General features: G+C 34.7%; 1 protein-coding gene across 1 annotated transcript in view; it reads right to left on the bottom strand.

Annotated features, from left to right (window-relative positions):
• LOC137390611 (uncharacterized) overlaps nucleotides 1-19,929 on the bottom strand; it is a 31,706-nt gene that overhangs the window by 3,551 nt on the left and 8,226 nt on the right. The window contains exons 4-12 of the mRNA XM_068076937.1: nucleotides 18,666-19,493; nucleotides 16,998-17,071; nucleotides 13,636-13,784; nucleotides 11,719-11,853; nucleotides 6,867-6,948; nucleotides 4,931-5,106; nucleotides 4,204-4,248; nucleotides 2,917-3,026; nucleotides 116-937 (exon numbers count right to left, since the gene is read on the bottom strand). Of these exons, the coding sequence (XP_067933038.1) occupies nucleotides 116-937; nucleotides 2,917-3,026; nucleotides 4,204-4,248; nucleotides 4,931-5,106; nucleotides 6,867-6,948; nucleotides 11,719-11,853; nucleotides 13,636-13,784; nucleotides 16,998-17,071; nucleotides 18,666-19,493 (2,421 nt within the window). The remainder of the gene's footprint in view (nucleotides 1-115; nucleotides 938-2,916; nucleotides 3,027-4,203; nucleotides 4,249-4,930; nucleotides 5,107-6,866; nucleotides 6,949-11,718; nucleotides 11,854-13,635; nucleotides 13,785-16,997; nucleotides 17,072-18,665; nucleotides 19,494-19,929) is intronic.

Below are 19,929 nucleotides of genomic sequence, written 5' to 3'. Positions count from 1 at the left end.
AGCAGTATGGCTCGTAAACTAACATGAGAAACCAATGATCATACTTTTAAAATAGCCTTAGCTATCCCTAACAACCATTTCAAGAGCTAAGGCTTACTTGCACCTCGAAACTGACCTTTCGTGAACTCCATTTTCTGTTTTTTTGAACCAGGAAATGGCGAGAGGCTTTGGTAAGTTCTTCCGCTGCTCGTGGGACACTCTCGGTCTTTTCATCATAAGTAGACGTGGCAAGATGTGAAGAAAGACTTTGCGTACCCACGGAGACATGACGTGGGTGGTAGGAGTGCGGTAGTGCACATTCAGTACTAGAACTGTTATCATAATGGAAAGGGTGACAAGTATCATGGTGAAGAGAAGGTATTTACCGATGAGAGGTACGACGAGGGAGGTCGGAGGTATCAGATCACTGAGTAGAAGAAAGAAAACGGTGAGAGAAAGTAAAATAGAAATGCAAAGAGATATTTTCTCACCGCTGTCGGACGGTAAGAAAAAGACGAGAACAGTTAAGAAGGAAATAGCCACGCAAGGTATTATAAGATTAATCGTGTAAAACAGAGTCTTTCGTCTAAGAGTGATGTGAAAGGTTACATCTGGATATGACTCTGGGCAGCAAGGGTAGTAAACGATATTACGTCTCGCCGGTACTGACATTACATCCCAAATGAATGACCTATAATAGTCAGCCATGTTAATCGCAACGGGTATGTCTACCTCTCCTTGTTGATTATCTGGCTGAGATATATGCCTGAGGCTAACTTTGTTTCCGTCGTATGTCCAGGAGCTAAACTTCATGGAACATGTCTGCTCATCAAATGGGAAAAACTCAACATCTATAGTGCAAGAACTTTTGTATATAGCGGGTGGTTCCCATACAACCCTTCCTGTATGGTAAACTGTAGCCTTAGTCATCAGTGTCACCTGGTAGTTGCCATCGGCGCTACAATACAGCTTATATAAAACAATTTTATTTCATTTTTTTGCTATTAAACAAACAAAGAATACATAATTTGGATTGGTCAAACGAAATAATGATTCAATTATGCAATATTACGAATGTCCAAATTTTAGATTTTACAAAAATTGAAGTTTGTACTAAATTTAAATTTTTTTATAAAGATTATGATTTCAAAAATTTTAACAAAACAATTAATCAATCTCGTAACTTTTTTTAGATGTATCCAAACTATTCAAATATTGTGAATTTTGAAGTAAATTCTGAAAAATTTGTAACTTTTGCAAATTTCCAAAATTTTACAGGTCATGAAATTAGATGTATTTCGTAAAATTTTTTAACTTTGATTATTATGTTTTATGATTTATGTTTCACATTTATGAATTTATATTGTTACGTTTTGTAGCTTTATTAACTTTAAAATGTTTGTAATTTAAGATAAAGGCACATGTTATTAGTTTGATGCATTCTACAAGATTTAGGAAATGCATGATCTCTCCAACTCTTACTGGGTTTATGTATTACCAAAAGGCAAACTTTATCTTCATCTTTGAAAACTTCTAACATTTGCTAGATTTTCAAGCTGAAAGAAGCTTGTTTGACGACTAAAAATAGTTTTTTAATTTACAAAAAAAAACCAAATCAAAACTTTTCAACAAAACATGAGAAAATATTTTGTGAGAAGTTTCAAGCCTAGCTCATGTTTGCTTCATTTTAGCAACAAGTAAGCAAAAAGAAAATATTTTTCAAGTAATAACGCATTGATCAGAACGTACTTGTATTTATAGTATTTTTACGTAATAACGCATTGATCAGAACGTACTGGTATCTATAGTATTTTCAAGTTTATTGTTTCAAAAATGTTCTGAACAAAAATCTTTTTGAATTTGATAATTTTAGTCACACAAACTGTATATAGTAATATCTCTGTGTTTGGTAGTCTAATATAGTCTGAGCTCAGACCGCATTGGGTTGTTTCTTTTTAGTCAAATCAATACTAACAAAAGCTTTTAGACAATATTAGCTGTCTTGGCTCTTGATATACCATAGCTTGCTGGCAGCAAGGTTGAAGTGATTGCTTACACTTACTATGAATGCATTCTAAGTGTAATAAAAGTTAGCACTGATACTTTTTATTATGGTAGTATTAACTTTAGGCCTTTTGACATCTTTTGAATAAGGCATTTGTAGCTGACCCTCAACATGTAAAACATTTGTGCTGCCGACCTTTAGCATAGAAAGCAGACGAGCTGTTTATGGTTACTGAGCACGTAGCTAAAGTTTACCTACATAAGCGGTAAACCTAAAATATGAAAGCTTTACTTGCAGTGAAATTGAGCTCACAGCCAACTCCTCTTTAGACCTTAGTTGGACTTTTTGACACAAGTTGCTCGTTCAGAATTTATCCATCTTTCATTGTATCTTTTAAGCAAAAGTGGAAAAAAAACTTGTAAAGAATGCCTACATTACATATTTGAAGGATGTAGTTTACTGAATCCATCAAACAAATTTCGGTGATGTAAATGTAAAAATTTATGCGAAGGAAGAATTCAGGCTAAAGATGACCAAGTGATGAATAAAATAAACCAGCATGCCCATGGATCATCAGCTGCGTCAATAACACATCCAGTGAACTGAACTAAACAAGTAAAATATGCTGAGCTGAAATAAAATTTCACTATTTGTCTTTGGTTTGATGACATATTTAAAATTTCATGAATAACATGATATTTTATACATTTTCTAGTTACTATAATCATGTTATTCATTTACTGTATATAAGCATAAATAAATTCTTTGGAGTAAAATAAGCACTGCTAAAATGGCCAGGACCAAAAAGTGTGGCACCAGAAGGTTTGGCCCCAAAAAGTCTGGCACCAAGATGGTGAGCTAAAAAGTTTTGGACAATCTGTAAAGAAATCAGATTAGAATAAATAGAATTTTATATAGACTAATGATCTTACTTGTTATAGAGCACGATATCAGGCAACCAGATCTCTTCAGACGGTACATAGAGGACCTTGACTCCACCATAATTAGAGGGATTCCATACCAGCATATAATCATACCACTCCTACAAGGTAAGACAATTGCTAAGTCACATAACCAACACACACGAATATCATCTTAAGATACTGCGACTGCCATGCTGATATTTTCAGGTTTCACTAAAACATATTAAGAGATTCAACAAAATATTTGGGAATAAAATAACTCTTCTAATGCCTACTTTCTTTAATACTGTATAACTAGTAGCCTTGAAGGTTGTCAGGTGTGCTGATAGAGCTCTGAGAGTCAATACTAGAGCAAATAATTAAAACAAGGCAATGGAGAAAGCAGGTTTCAGAGTATCAGCCTACTAGGCTAAATAATGTAGGTTTGCATTGTATTCTCAGAAATCTTTTATCACAACTTTTACCCATGACTTTGAACAGATGGATGGACCGACCCCTCTCTTATTATAGCAAAGATTATGGTTTTAAGCTAACATTTCCCTGACCTCCATATTGGCACTGATATGAAGGTCAGGAAAAAGTGTCATCTGAGTTCTTGAATAACTTTAATGTTTTAAGTTCACTATTGATCATAGTACTAGCATCTTGGCCGCACAAATCAGGATTACAAACAATGCTCCAATAAATATCTAATGATATTCCAATTTTTATCCAAAAACCTTCATGCATATTTGAGCAACACAGTTGATGTTCAAGTTAACAGTTTTCTTGCTAGAAATATGTGTCCTAGCGTTTATTTACATCAACGAAAATCATTTCAACTAATCACAGGCTAGCAATGTTGTTTACTTCTATTTGCCAGCGGTCAAAAATTTAATTGAATTATTCGAAGGGAAAACAAATGAATATTTATATATTTTACAAATATTTTCTGTAGCAAAATCAATATTCAACTAAACAGCACAGGTTGTGTGGCTCAGATAGTATATGAAGAGGGTCTTTGGACTGGGTAAGTGGAACTGTGGGTAAGTGGAATTGTGGGTAAGCGGAATTGTGGGTAAGTGGAATTGTGGGTAAGTGGAACTGTAATCAAGTCAAAAAAATTACATCTGTAGTTGAGTGTTAAATGGATATTTATCCTTTGAATACTTTAAATTACAGTGATTATCTGCTCTTACTTTTTTGACAAAAACGTATATTTTATATTTGAAAAGAAGCAAAGCATGTTTTTGACCATGTTCCTGTCAAACCAAATGTGTCTACTTAAAACATTCATGCTAGCTTACATGTACTCACCTGGCTCAACCAAACATTGGTTGTCATTATCTGTTTCTTTTCATCCTACAACAGTAATTAATATACAAAAAATACAACTGGTTATACCATATGCAACATAGTGATGTAGTTGACACCACACATCACGCACCACCGCATCACATACTTCACGCCAAACTCCAGGCACTACACCCAAACACCACACATCACTCACCACATACCACACACCGCCTCCCATCATAAACCACACATCACACACTATGCACCACACACCACCACCCATCATACACCACACCACACACCACATGCCGCACACATCACACATCACTCACCACATACCACACACCACCCACATTGTACCACACATTACACACAACACATGAGATATCACACACCTTATATACTGTAGACATTATACCGCATACCTTCTACCAGACATTGCACACATGCACCAAACCACACACAACACACAACACACAACACACAACACACAACACACCACACACCACACACCACACATTACACACCACACACCACACACCGCACACCACGCGACACAAACTACCCACCACACACCACGCACCATGCACCACGCACCACGCACCACGCACCACGCACCACGCACCACGCACCACGCACCACGCACCACGCACCACGCACCACACACCACACACCACAAACCAAGGATAATGCATACTATCAACTACATCCTCATATTGTTCTAAACTGAAAACAATTTTCAACTTACAATGTCGATGAGCTGAGAAAGCTTAAGGCCGACCTTGACTGTTAAAACATCGGAATTGTTGACAACCGGTCGTATCAGCTTATTATATCCACTTCTAGTTAAAAGGTCATTGTACAGCATTTTGGCATCTGGGTTACCATGACAACCAGGATGCATGCCTCCCAGAATTAATAAAGCTACAGCAGGATATACATGTAAAATGATGCACATTAGAAAATGACGTAAAATGACGTTTGCGTAAAATGACTGCAGTTTCACAGGTCTAGGTAAAGTATCAGAACACAGACACAATCTAGATGTAATTTAAGTAATTCAGACTTATTAAAAACCCTATACAAATGCTTGTGGTATTGGTTGTTGTACATCCAACCTGTAGGAAGTGATAATTAAATTATCAGAATCTTGTAAAATATCTACATATGAACTTCTTATGACCCAAAAAATTCTTCTCATGTTAAAGCAGTGATACATTGAAGTAATATTTATTTCAACGTAATCATAATTGTAGTAATTTGTTCCATTGGAATAAATTTATTACAAATGTTTATTAGCTAGACGCAGCTCTAAAGCATGCCTTGCAAAAGGTATAGATAAAGTACAGACCAAGCTAAAAAATAAAAACAAATCTAAATGCAAAAACATTTGAATAACAATGAATAAAGAGATAATCAATAAAAAGAGATGTTAGTTTTGCTTCAACAAACTAAAATATTTAGCTAATTGCATATTTGCGAAGCTTTTTTAATTTATTTACCATTTGGTATTATTTTGGCACATTGGTACTTGAGAGTAATTGGTACTTGGGAATAACTTAAGGGTAAGAAGTCTTGTTGGTTTTTGGCAAATTCCTATTTTGCGTAGCCACAGCAGACTTCTTGATTTTGCAGGACCAATACCGCCCTGCCTATCCTATCACCACTAGTGTAAGTGACCATTCCAAAGAATTTAATGCCAGTTTCTTGTGAACAGATTAAGCACATTAACATTCTAAACTATATCTGCTTCTTTTGTTGTGATGAAGTAAAAATTTTCATTTTGTTTTTTTTTCTACTCCATTGAGAGCAGCCGTGTTCTGGTGGTCTAAAAGCCCTCACTGCAACAACAGGTTGGGTTTTAATTCCCATAAAAAGCCACTAGTAGAGACCATAATGACATTCAGCCCTAAATTGATCTCAGCAACCGGGCATGCCTACACCTCCAGTCCTCAAGGTTCCCTGCCTACACCTCCAGTCCTCAAGGTTCCCTGCCTACACCTCCAGTCCTCAAGGTTCCCTGCCTACACCTCCAGTCGTCAAGGTTCCCTGCCTACACCTCCAGTCCTCAAGGTTACCTGCCTACGCCTCCAGTCGTCAAGGTTCCCTGCCTACACCTCCAGTCCTCAAGGTTCCCTGCCTACACCTCCAGTCCTCAAGGTTCCCTGCCTACACCTCCAGTCCTCAAGGTTCCCTGCCTACACCTTCAGTCCTCAAGGTTCCCTGCCTACACCTCCAGTCCTCAAGGTTCCCTGCCTACACCTCCAGTCCTCAAGGTTCCCTGCCTACACTTCCAGTCCTCAAGGTTCCCTTGCCGCTGGATTTAGGCAAATTCAACCAAAATCACAGAGCTGACTTGTGCCAAGCTAAGCAGACATCAGACTCGATATTTGAGGGATTGCCCACCCTTGCTCTATAGTATTACTAACTTATATGGTCAGCTAGTAATTGCAATGAACACCAGATGTGGCTAGTCACAAGAGCATTTATGGCAGTTGTCACCAGGTGCTTATTATTCCTAACTTATTTAAAAGCAGCCTTTTTTTGGATAAATACTGCTGTGCTGCTTCTTTCAGACACTAAAAATGACTCTAGATCTAACTGTTTCAACTGTGAACAGACATCCATGTGCTCTCCAGTTTCTACCATTTCTTGCTTATGGTCTGGTAGATCTTGAGTCTTACCTGCTATAACTGTTACCGACATGCTAGAATCTTGCTCCTGGGTCTGTATGAACCTGGGGAATATATTGGGGTCTGTATGAACCTGGGGAATATATTGTATCGAAAGCTGATAATGTTGTAAAACTCATCAATTTTTATGAAGGTCAAATATAAAGATAATCAGATAGGAATAGTCTAAAAAAGACAGTCTGAGAATAATGGCTTGAGAATAATAGCCTGAGAATAACAGACAGCCTTTGAATCATAACAATAATTGTAATCACTGAAGTATTAGAATTATTATAGTAAGAAAGTTTGCGGAACATAATACTCAGAGAAACATTTAGAAATAAATTAAATAGCAATCATAACCAGAATAAAAAATGCTGTACAATAAAAAGTAAATTAAAACAATAACAATATAATTATTATACACACCTTCTTGCTGCAATATAATCACTGACCTCGGTGGCAAGAGTGATGGCGCATCCAGTGATGTCTAATATTAGGTTTCATCCAGACGCACATAGATAATGTCAGAATCAATAGCAGGGTATCTGCTCATATCCTAATAGAGGCGCTGTGAGTGCGACTCATCAATATGTTATATACGCTGCCATAGCTCAACTAATATGCCCTCATATAGATGACATGATTAATGCTAGCCAACGGCTATTTCTCATTTCTTCTGAAAAGGTTATTTAATTATACTTGGCACCTGATTGCCTTCTAGTGATATACAAGAGTCTTTTGAAAATATTCTGATGGCTTTAGAGCAGCTCTTCGTGTTTATTGATAGACTGTTTAGAGTGTTATAACAAAGAAAAACATTATCGTTGTCAGGGACTTCAGCTGGCAATAGTTTTACCATCATACTACAAATGTGGCGTGCTGTAAGAGGTGAGCCAATAGGGAGAGCTACATCCGTCAAGCTCCAGTCTCAACTATGATATATGTGTGTATTACATGCTAATACTTTTATATCAGTTTAAATCAATTACTTGTCTTTCATGAACAGGCCTACTCGTAATGTTCCAGATAATGGCAAAACATGGTTTGATGTAATTATGTACTAATCGGCAATGTGCAGGCAAATCCCACTCAATATGTCTGTCTGAGTTGATAATTGTCAGGTGCAAAGAATTTTAAAAAATGTTGCTGCAAAAGACTGGCTCACAAATTTTTTATTGCTCATCAAAAGTTATTTGTTTCATATAAGGGCTCCTAGTTGGTGGTGAAAGCTGTTAAAATGCTGAAGCCTAGAAAAAAACTGTTTTTGACCATTTTCAGTTTACTGAAACTTAATTCAAATTTAATTTAGAGGTTTGATGATTGTGACGATCAGTCTCCTCAGGTACGCAGTTACTAAAACCATGGTAACCAATACAGCAACAGCAAAACAACTAATTGTTATTGATGTAATTGAGTCATCATTGGAATTGCTTTTTGGTCAAAGATCAGAGAACTTCGAAATGGTGGTCAAATAGAGGTGGCATTTGCTTGAAGAGTGATGCTCTATTTTTCAACCCTTCTCATAATAGTGGCATTCTATTAGAGATGGTGTTCTATTAAACGTGGCATTTATTGGAGGTAGCGTTTAAATAAAGGTAGCGTTCAAATAGAGGGTTCACGGTAATCAGTTTAAATGAGAATCAATATATAATTTTTGGCTATTGGCTAAATACACCTTGAGTAACAATGTTTCAAATAAGATTTTTATTTTTTCACAAAAAAAGTCTAGTTTATTTTTATTTTGTTTAATACAGTTTATTTTACATACTACTGCAAATGTGTCATTCCATTTGAAGTGGTAAATAAATGTAAAGAAATGGTAAAGAAAATGTTATAAACTTGATAAATTTGAAATCCTATTATCATAGCTTCGTAACTGAAAGCTAAAAGTACATAGTACAACTGCTAATACATAGTGCTAATAGTACATAGTACAAATGCTAATACATAGTGCTAATAGTACATAGTACAAATGCTAATACATAGTGCTAATAGGGCATAGTACAAATGCTAATACATAGTGCTAATAGTACATAGTACAAATGCTAATACATAGTGCTAATAGTACATAGTACAAATGGCAATACTTAGTGCTAATAGTACATAGTACAAATGCTAATACATAGTGCTAATAGTACATAGTGCAAATGCTAATACATAGTGCCAGTAGTACATAGTACATATGCTAATACATACTGCTAATAGTACATAGTACAAATGGTAACACATAGTGCTAATAGTACATAGTACAAATGCTAATACATACTGCTAATAGTACATAGTGCAAATGCTAATACATAGTGCTAATAGTACATAGTACAAATGCTAATACATACTGCTAATAGTACATAGTACAAATGCTAATACATAGTGCTAATAGTACATGGTACAAATGCTAATACATAGTGCTAATAGTACATAGTACAAATGCTAATACATACTGCTAATAGTACATAGTACAAATGCTAATACATAGTGCTAATAGTTCATAGTACATATGCTAATGCATAGTGCTAATAGTACATAGTACTAATACTAATACATAGTGCTAATAGTACATAGTACTAATAACTAGTAGACTGGTTATCTAGTACTCTCATCCATTGTCAGGTGTGCTGATAAACCACAGAGACTAACCATCTGCACAAGTATGCTGAAGCGCTAGGAACCTGTTGACTGGCGCAAGTGTCTCCAAAGCAGTAGGTTTAGAGTATGAATCCTGTTTAAAGCAGTTTTTTTCGGAACCCATAAAGGTGGCTTTGAACGGGCGCTATAGATGGACTTGACTCTTATTATAGTTAAAATATTTTGACGATTCAGAGATTTTCGCTTGTAATGGATGAGTTTTATAATTTATTTTTTGTTTAATCCAGTTTAAAAACTAAGTGAATAAATTGACTTACTTTTTAAGATAATTTACTCTTACAGCCTCATTTACTTGCATTGCTGTTAAAGACCAATGAAAGACTGGACATGCTGAACATTGATTCTATCAAAGTCCACCGTAAACCAGCTTTAGGTGTAGCAAATATCATCAATTCGTTTAGTGATCTATAAGAACTGCAGGTGCTACATTCTGGGTAATTTAATACCCTGTGCAAGTACGCCTAGCAGTCATTTCATGGCCAGTGAATACTTAAGTTTTAATGTTACCGAGCCGCTGAGGTAATAGTGACATTAGAAGACTGTTTTTATGTAGAGCTGAGTTTAAGGAATGTGTTTATGTATGAATATGTTTATGTAGGAATGTGTTTATGTAAAAATGTGTTTATGTAGAAATGTGTTTATGTAGGAATGCGTTTATGTAGGAATGTGTTTATGTAGGAATATGTTTATGTAGGGATGTGTTTATGTAGGGATGTGTTTATGTAGGAATATGTTTATGTAGGAATGTGGTTATGTAGAAATGTGTTTATGTAGGAATGCGTTTATGTAGGAATGTGTTTATGTAGGAATATGTTTATGTAGGGATGTGTTTATGTAGGAATATGTTTATGTAGGAATGTGGTTATGTAAGAATGTGTTTATGTAGGAATGTGTTTATGTAGGAATGTGTTTATGTATGAATGCGTTTATGTAAGATTGTATTTATGTAGAAATGTGTTTATGTAACATTGTATTTATGTAAGAATGCGTTTGTGTAGGAATACGTTTATGGAGGATGTGTCTTTCATTGTAATTGATGTGATTAATTTAGAAAAGTGGCCTGTAAGAGGTACTTTAATGGTAGGTGATAATAGAGTAAAAGTTATTGACTGTGCTCAATGAATGTTTTTGTTTTTATGTGTATTACAATGGTGAATATTAATGTAGAGAATATGAACAGCGGAGAAAACATGAAACATTCCATAGAGTATACTGACCGATTTTTAGCTCTATGCGGTTCCCATCCATTAAATCCTACGCTCTGAAAATTTGTTTTCAGACTAAAAATATGTTTAAAGGCAGCGACTAGACGTTGATATTTTGCATGCCCAATATATGGGTACATAGACAAAAATTTTAAAAATATCACTAACTGTTAGTTTTCCAGTGCATGTAAGTGTCAGTTTGGTGATTGATTTGAAAATATATAACAAACAGTTTATTATTTCTGCCTCAAAAATAAGAAATTGAAATGACTTTTATGCTAAAAGCGATGGAACAAGAGCAGACAACTGCTCTTCAAATAGGATAGTTTCTTGAGTTTTAGTATATACATATTTATTCCAAGCACTATTTAAAGTCAGCTGGACTGAGACGCTGGCGAGCTAAAAATGAAATGCTCAATTACCATAGCTGAATCTCATCACTCCGTGATATTAGTGAGAATGAATGTGGGCTCCGTGATATTAGTGAGAATGAATGTGGGCTCCGTGATATCAGTGAGAATGAATGTGGGCTCCGTGATATTAGTGAGAATGAATGTGGGCTCCGTGATATCAGTGAGAATGAATGTGGGCTCCGTGATATTAGTGAGAATGAATGTGGGCTCAGTGATATCAGTGAGAATGAATGTGGGGTGGAGAAGACCGCACAATAGCATTTGTAGAAAACCAAGCGAAAGAGTGTGACAGTCATACAATTGTATTTTGTAGAAATATGTTTACTTTCTAAAACTATAAAATTATAAGCCTAATAATTTATAGATGAGACAATGGTCAAGCCAGCGGTTCAAAACCGCCAATCATACCAGACTTAAAACAAAACTTACTTCGCAGCCTTGTAGTATCTTTAAAAACTGATAGTAACACATAACTTCTACAGTTTGAAATAATTGCTGTCTATTGGTAAAGTGCTTGTAACCTTTTGAGGAATAATCTCTGCATTCTGAGAATAGGTTGGCTTTAGCGTAGTCAAAGCTGTTCTATTTGGGCAATACCAAAGGCTTGTCGTCGCTGTAGAGAGTAGGAGCTTGCAGGATTATACCAAAGGTACCAACAACGCATGCTGTAGTGAATATCCACAAAAAGAGTCGGTCTATCACCATGGCAACGTACTTCCAATCCTCTTTTATCTGAAACAATGGAATTATAGGTTTTAAAATATAAGCATAAAAATCCACAATAGAATATTTTGCCTTCATGTAAAAAGCTTATGCACTTTAGCATATTTTAACATCTGGCATTGTGCGCTAACATATGGCAGCATGCGCTAGCATATGGCAGCGTGAGCTAACGTATGTGTGATTGTGCTAGCATATGTGTGATTGTGCTAACATATGTGTGATTGTGCTAGCATATGTGTAATTGTGCTAGCATATGTGTGATTGTGCTAGCATATGTGTGATTGTGCTAGCATATGTGTGATTGTGCTAACATATGTGTGATTGTGCTGGCATAAGTGTGATTGTGCTAGCGTATGTGTGATTGTGCTAGCATGTGTGTGATTGTGCTAGCATATGTGTGATTGTGCTAGCATATGTGTGATGGTGCTAGCATGTGTGTGATTGTGCTAGCATAGGTGTGATTGTGCTAACATATGTGTGATTGTGCTAACATATGTGTGATTTTGCTAGCATATGTGTGATTGTGCTAGCATACGTGTGATTGTGCTAACATATGTGTGATTGTGCTAGCATACGTGTGATTGTGCTAGCATACGTGTGATTGTGCTAGCATATGTGTGATTGTGCTAGCATATGTGTGATTGTGCTAGCATAAGTGTGATTGTGCTAACATATGTGTTATTGTGCTAGCATAAGTGTGATTGTGCTAGCTTATGTGTGATTGTGCTAGCATGTGTTGGTAAAAATTATCAAATTGGGTAAAACCATGAATGAGTGTCAATTAGCTTTGACGTGTAATAGTAATATTAATGATATCCATTTTGTTAGAGGGTTACTCATGTCAAACTTTAAAAGATTTTACCACAAAGTATATATATTTTTTATCAGTTGAAAATTTGTTTGATGATTTAGGTAAATTGGCTGCCAGGATATTTCAAGATTAACATCACAGTTAAAATTTAAAAAAAAACATCTCTAAAAATGACGTTAACAGTCGCACTTCCTGTTTGTCCCTAACATTTTAAACCACAATTTTATTTTGTCAATGTTACTTTTGAAACATCCTCACGGCCAGACCACTTAAAAAAAACAAATAAAATCTCAAAGAACAAAAAATATTTACGCTTTGTGATAAAAAATTTTTAATTTTGCCATTAGCCAACCTTTAAGAACTGAAGCAAGGTGGGAAAAGTTCTAAGGTTCAATGACCTCTGCCATGTAAAGGTCAGAGACCGCACATACCCTTAGTTTAAATAAAAATTAGTTCCTGATGACTTTGCTGTTAACAACTCCGACCTATTAGTAATGACGTTGCAAGTAGCAACGATGAAAATTTTGAAAGTAGAACTTCAAGTTGAACCCTAGTTTTCCCAACGTAGCACTTTGACAGCGTGAGAAACTTGCCTCAAAGTTTATTTCAACATCGAATTGTCGTTAGACCAATAAAATGAATCTGTTAACATTAATGCTTCATGAAAAATGTTCACAATTTTTAGTGGGCATTTTAAACAATAATTGCTAACATACATCATTTAGTACCCTACTGCCTTATTTGGAGGCCATTGAACAGGTGACAGGTGTCAGCTGTCAGGTGACAGGTGTCAGCTGTCAGGTGAAAGGTGTCAGCTGTCAGGTGACAGGTGTCTGGTGCAAGTCGAGAGGAGCCCTGCTAAAAGTTATGAGCAAGTACTAATGAGTGTTCAAAATATTGAAAACGCTAAAATAATTTGTAACAGCTGATGATGCTTACCAAAACGTTACCAAAACTTGAAATAAATAAGGTAGAAGCACCTGTTGTTCCTTGTCTTCTTCCTTGAGGTGGTCAGCAATAAATCTGACACCTTCTAAAGCTCTTTCGACGTGTGGATGATGGCCTTTTCTCGTCTGTCCTTCTCGTAAGTTGCCATTCCATCCCAAGTTCTTGCTCTCTTCTCTTTCCCCTTTAAAATATTTCAATTTGGTAAGTTCAACTAGGTCCCTAAAGGTGATTTCAGGCTCGGTATGCTCCTAAGTATGTGCAACAGGGTTGTTGTCAATTAATAACTGTATTGAATTACTGCATATACTCATGTACAAGTCAAAATTCGGAAAGACGATTTGAGGTAAAATTTTTGGGGTCGGCTTATATATGAGTAATGTATATGTTGCCGAGTCAATCGTAATGTGAATATGAAAAGACAACTCCATTATGATAGACGTGGTGTAAACATTGTACAATGAAGCCTTAACAAGCACGCGTTATAGTGGTGCTTTGTTATATAACTGTTAGTGACCTCACAGAACTACCATCAACTGTGTATCAGTGAAAACATAGTATATATTATTAAAAAACAAGCTTACGATGACACGCTCAATTATAACATGGTAGCCACCATTGTTGTGCTGTACTGTAACTGCCGGCCGATTTTGAATTAAATACGTAATTTATTTGGAAAAACATCGGGCAAAATTTTACAACTATAAATTCCGAATGAAGTCTAATGAATATACGGTTAAATAGCTCTTGCTCCATAGATACTGCTTACCAAACACCTAATTGATACTTTGTTTCTACCAAGCGCAAAGTCACACACATGTGTTTAAAAAATGTAACGCTTAACTCGCATTTTAGCAAGCAGTGATGGGCCAAATAATACAGTAGACTAGCTGTATCAAATTCAAAACATGTCGAAGAACTCCCTTTATTGTATTAGGTAATAAAAACTTAAAATTCTGCGAGTAATATCTTCACTCTGGATACCAAAAATCCCATATTTTATAATTCGATAAATAATTCGATATAAATATTTCCAAATATTCTAAAATATTCCTAAATAGTGTAGTCGACTTATACATAAGTAATTTTTACAATAATACAATTTTTATGTTGTATCACCTATAGACATATACATGAGAGCATTGTATACTTGAGTATATTCGATACGCTTGAATTATTAATTAGCATAGCAATTCAATTCCATGCAAAATTCTTGAGTATGCTATTTCAAAATTTTAAGATTAACACGAATTTTCCTGCAAATAATTTATAAATGCAATCATTGATGCAGATTGGTCAAATTTATCGTTGTTTTATAACTGATGGCTTATTTGATAATATTGTGAGTAAACCAGTTTTTGAAAAAAGAAATTTATTAACTCAAATATTAATGATTTATTTTACAAATTAATTTAGTACATAATTTAATTTGAACATGAATAATTTTGTTGACTTAACTATTAATTTTAAATTACTAATTGATTATCACTTGAATTGCAATTTCTACCATGGCCACAATCCGATTGTGCAAGGGGTATGCACAAAGCGTTCATATTTTAATTGCATGCAATAAAATAATATGACTATGGAATAATTACAGTAGATTTTTTGTTGGTTGGAGACATGGTTATACAACAGACGTAGTCTTAGAAACCTTATTGGCTGTAGGCTATTGTATGTTTCTATACTCTTTATCAAAAGTCATGCATCAAATCCTTGCACTGCTAATGTTTGTCTGCTGGAATAATGGACCACCAGTTATAACCGTCATGTTTAGCCAATGCTAAATTAATTTTCATTGGATTTATCTGCAAGCATCTTCTAATTAATAGAGTACATGTCAGGTCAATCGCATATCATAAAAATTCATATGAAGGATATTTTCAAATGCATGGATATATGTTAGCCTTAGGAGTTGTGCATTTCACACCCCTAATCAATAACGAATATGTTTAATATATAATTGATAGATTTATGCTCAGAAAATTTGAAAGCACCCATATTAGTATTAAGTTATTTTTTTATGAGGTTTGACAAGAATAATAGTGAGATTAGGCACAAAATTATAAAAACGTATTGTAACCCTTGTTTGTGAAAACAGCAATAACGCTTTGTATAATGTGCAACAGGAGATACATATAGCTATATATAATGTGCAACAGGAGGTACATATAGCTATATATAATGTGCAACAGGAGGTACATATAGCTATATATAATGTGCAACAGGAGGTACATATAGCTATATATAATGTGCAACAGGAGGTACATATAGCTATATATAATGTGCAACAGGAGGTACATATAGCTATATATAATGTGCAACAGGAGGTACATATAGCTATATATAATGTGCAACAGGAGGTACATATAGCTATATATAATGTGCAACAGGAGGTACATATAGCTATATATAATGTGCAACAGGAGGTACATATAGCTATATATAATGTGCAACAGGAGGTACATATAGCTATATATAATGTGCAACAGGAGGTACATATAGCTATATATAATGTGCAACAGGAGGTACATATAGCTATATATAATGTGCAACAGGAGGTACATATAGCTATATATAATGTGCAACAGGAGGTACATATAGCTATATATAATGTGCAACAGGAGGTACATATAGCTATATATAATGTGCAACAGGAGGTACATATAGCTATATATAATGTGCAACAGGAGGTACATATAGCTATATATAATGTGCAACAGGAGATACATATAGCTATATATAATGTGCAACAGGAGGTACATATAGCTATATATAATGTGCAACAGGAGGTACATATAGCTATATATAATGTGCAACAGGAGGTACATATAGCTATATATAATGTGCAACAGGAGGTACATATAGCTATATATAATGTGCAACAGGAGGTACATATAGCTATATATAATGTGCAACAGGAGGTACATATAGCTATATATAATGTGCAACAGGAGGTACATATAGCTATATATAATGTGCAACAGGAGGTACATATAGCTATATATAATGTGCAACAGGAGGTACATATAGCTATATATAATGTGCAACAGGAGGCACATATAGCTATATATAATGTGCAACAGGAGGTACATATAGCTATATATAATGTGCAACAGGAGGTACATATAGCTATATATAATGTGCAACAGGAGGTACATATAGCTATATATAATGTGCAACAGGAGATAATGTACATATACCAATTCACCAATCAGCATTAAAGGCCATTTAAGCTGAATTTTAAAAAGAACTGTATTTGATATAGCTTCTGGGATATCATCAATTTTTACTGTGACTAAAACAGACTAAAACAGACTAAAACTTGCAAAAAATCTCTTTGTCATATTTTTGCTTAAAACCTCAAAATACAAGCAGAAAAGATATGAACACCCACCAGTCTGGCGGCCTTCTCTAGGCAGCAGGTTTTCCAGCTGGTGCTTGTTGGCAATAACTGTACTTCCTCCAGCTCTGTTTAAAAACTCACATGTATATCACTACATTTATAAAGTACATAACTCACATGTATATCACTACATTTATAAAGTACGTAACTCACATGTATATCACTACATTTATAAGGTACGTAACTCACATGTATATCACTACATTTATAAAGTACGTAACTCACATGTATATCACTACATTTATAAGGTACGTAACTCACATGTATATCACTACATTTATAAAGTACGTAACTCACATGTATATCACTACATTTATAAAGTACGTAACTCACATGTATATCACTACATTTATAAGGTACGTAACTCACATGTATATCACTACATTTATAAAGTACGTAACTCACATGTATACCACTACATTTATAATGTATGTAACTCACATGTATATCACTACATTAATAAGCTTCGTAACTCACATGTATATCACTACATTTATAATGTATGTAACTCACATGTATATCACTACAATTATAAAGTACGTAACTCACATGTATATCACTACATTTATAAAGTACGTAACTCACATGTATATCACTACATTTATAACGTATGTAACTCACATGTATATCACTACATTAATAAGCTTCGTAACTCACATGTATATCACTACATTTATAATGTATGTAACTCACATGTATATCACTACATTAATAAGCTTCGTAACTCACATGTATATCACTACATTTATAAGGTATGTAACTCACATGTATATTACTACATTTATAAAGTACGTAATTCACATGTATATCACTACATTTATAAGGTACATAACTCATATGTATATCACTACATTTATAAAGTACGTAACTCACATGTATATCACTACATTTATAAAGTACGTAACTCACATGTATATCACTACATTTATAAGGTACGTAACTCACATGTATATCACTACATTTATAAAGTACGTAACTCACATGTATATCACTACATTTATAAGGTACGTAACTCACATGTATATCACTACATTTATAAAGTACGTAACTCACATGTATATCACTACATTTATAAAGTACGTAACTCACATGTATATCACTACATTTATAAAGTACGTAACTCACATGTATATCACTACATTTATAAGGTACGTAACTCACATGTATATCACTACATTTATAAGGTACGTAACTCACATGTATATCACTACATTTATAAAGTACGTAACTCACATGTATATCACTACATTTATAAAGTACATACGTAACTCACATGTATATCACTACATTTATAAGGTACGTAACTCACCATTGAAGCAACTTATGGTGAAGTTTGTTTCTTTTGAGCAATTTAACTAAAATTTTAATCTTGAAACATCTTGTCATTCAGATCTTTTAAAACAACCAACAAAATCTCAAATGGTGAGAGAGATATCTATACTTTTTTGATAAAATATTTCAAAATTTGACATTAGTGACCCATTAAGTAATGCAATAATGATAATTAGTTAGGGAAATTATACTGACATACATGTTGTGTTCTATACTGTAGGAAAGCTATCAGACTTCTATAATAGTATAATACCTCTTTTTATTTTTGCTGTCAGGTAAAAAAGATAAACTTATTGTTTAACAGTAATTTTTAGAGATGGGACTTACCGGTTTTCATTGCTTCCAAAACCATTCACCACATCCTTCTTGATCATCATTGGTATCCGTGGCTTCCTTGCAATCTTGTCAGATGACAAATTTGGTCGTTTTATCATAAGGAGTCGAGGAAGAATGTTAAGGAAGACCTTGCGTACCCACGGAGACATGGTATGAGTAGTAGGTGAGCGATAGTGAATGTTCAGTACGATGACAGTAATGATAATAGAGAGGGTCACGAGTATCATAGTGAACAGTAAGTATTTGCCGATGAGAGGAACAACGATAGAGGTCGGAGGGATAAGATCACTCAAGAGAAGGAAGAAGACGGTGAGTGAGAGTAAAATGGAAATACATAAGGTAATCTTTTCACCACTGTCCGAAGGTAAATAGAACACGAGCACGGTCAGGAAGGAAATGGTGACACACGGAATTATCAAGTTAACCGTGTAGAATAGTGTCTTTCGTCGGATTTGAATGTTAAAAGTTACATCAGGAAATGATTCAGGACAGCATGGGTATCGGACTACATTGCGGTTCGCTGGAACTTTCATCACATCCCAAACAAATGATCGATAATAATCGTCCATGTCAATCGCTTTTTTTATGAACACCTCTCCTTGCACATCGTCGGCTTGATCGATATGCTTCAAATCTACGTGGTTTCCATCATATGTCCATGAACTAAACTTCATAAAGCATGTCTGCTCATCAAATGGAAAGAACTCAACGTCTATAGTGCAAGAACTTTTGTATATAGCGGGTGGTTCCCATACGACGTCACCGGTACTATAAACTGTAGCCTTAGTCATCAGTGTGACCTGGTAATTTCCATCAGCGCTACAATCATCTTTTGGTTTACATCACAACATTGAGCATGCACCACATCGCATAAAGCTAACATGTGGACAAATTACTTTGGATGTATTGTATCAAGGAAGATTGCACCACTCAAGTTACACCAAGAGATTTACGCTGCATCAAGTTGCACCTCAAATTTAGGTTCTTTTCTTATAATATAAAAGAGGCTCTTACAGCAAAGCCTTTGTTATACTATATATATATATATATATATAGTATATATATAATATATATAATATATATATATATATTTATATATATATATATTAGAATCACAACATTTTTTGCGAGTGTCTAGTGTTTAAATTAATCATAGTTTCATGCTTACTGTATTAGTCGAATTATTGCTACATTCTTTTATAGCTTTTGTTCCAAGCAGCTGGCTGGATAATCAATTAGAAAAAAACTTGCTTAT

Source organism: Watersipora subatra, chromosome 3 (assembly GCF_963576615.1).
Source record: "Watersipora subatra chromosome 3, tzWatSuba1.1, whole genome shotgun sequence".
NCBI classification, from domain to species: Eukaryota; Metazoa; Bryozoa; class Gymnolaemata; order Cheilostomatida; family Watersiporidae; genus Watersipora; species Watersipora subatra.
The sequence above is the reverse complement of the archived record's forward strand: the minus strand, read 5'-3'. Positions and strand labels throughout refer to the sequence as shown.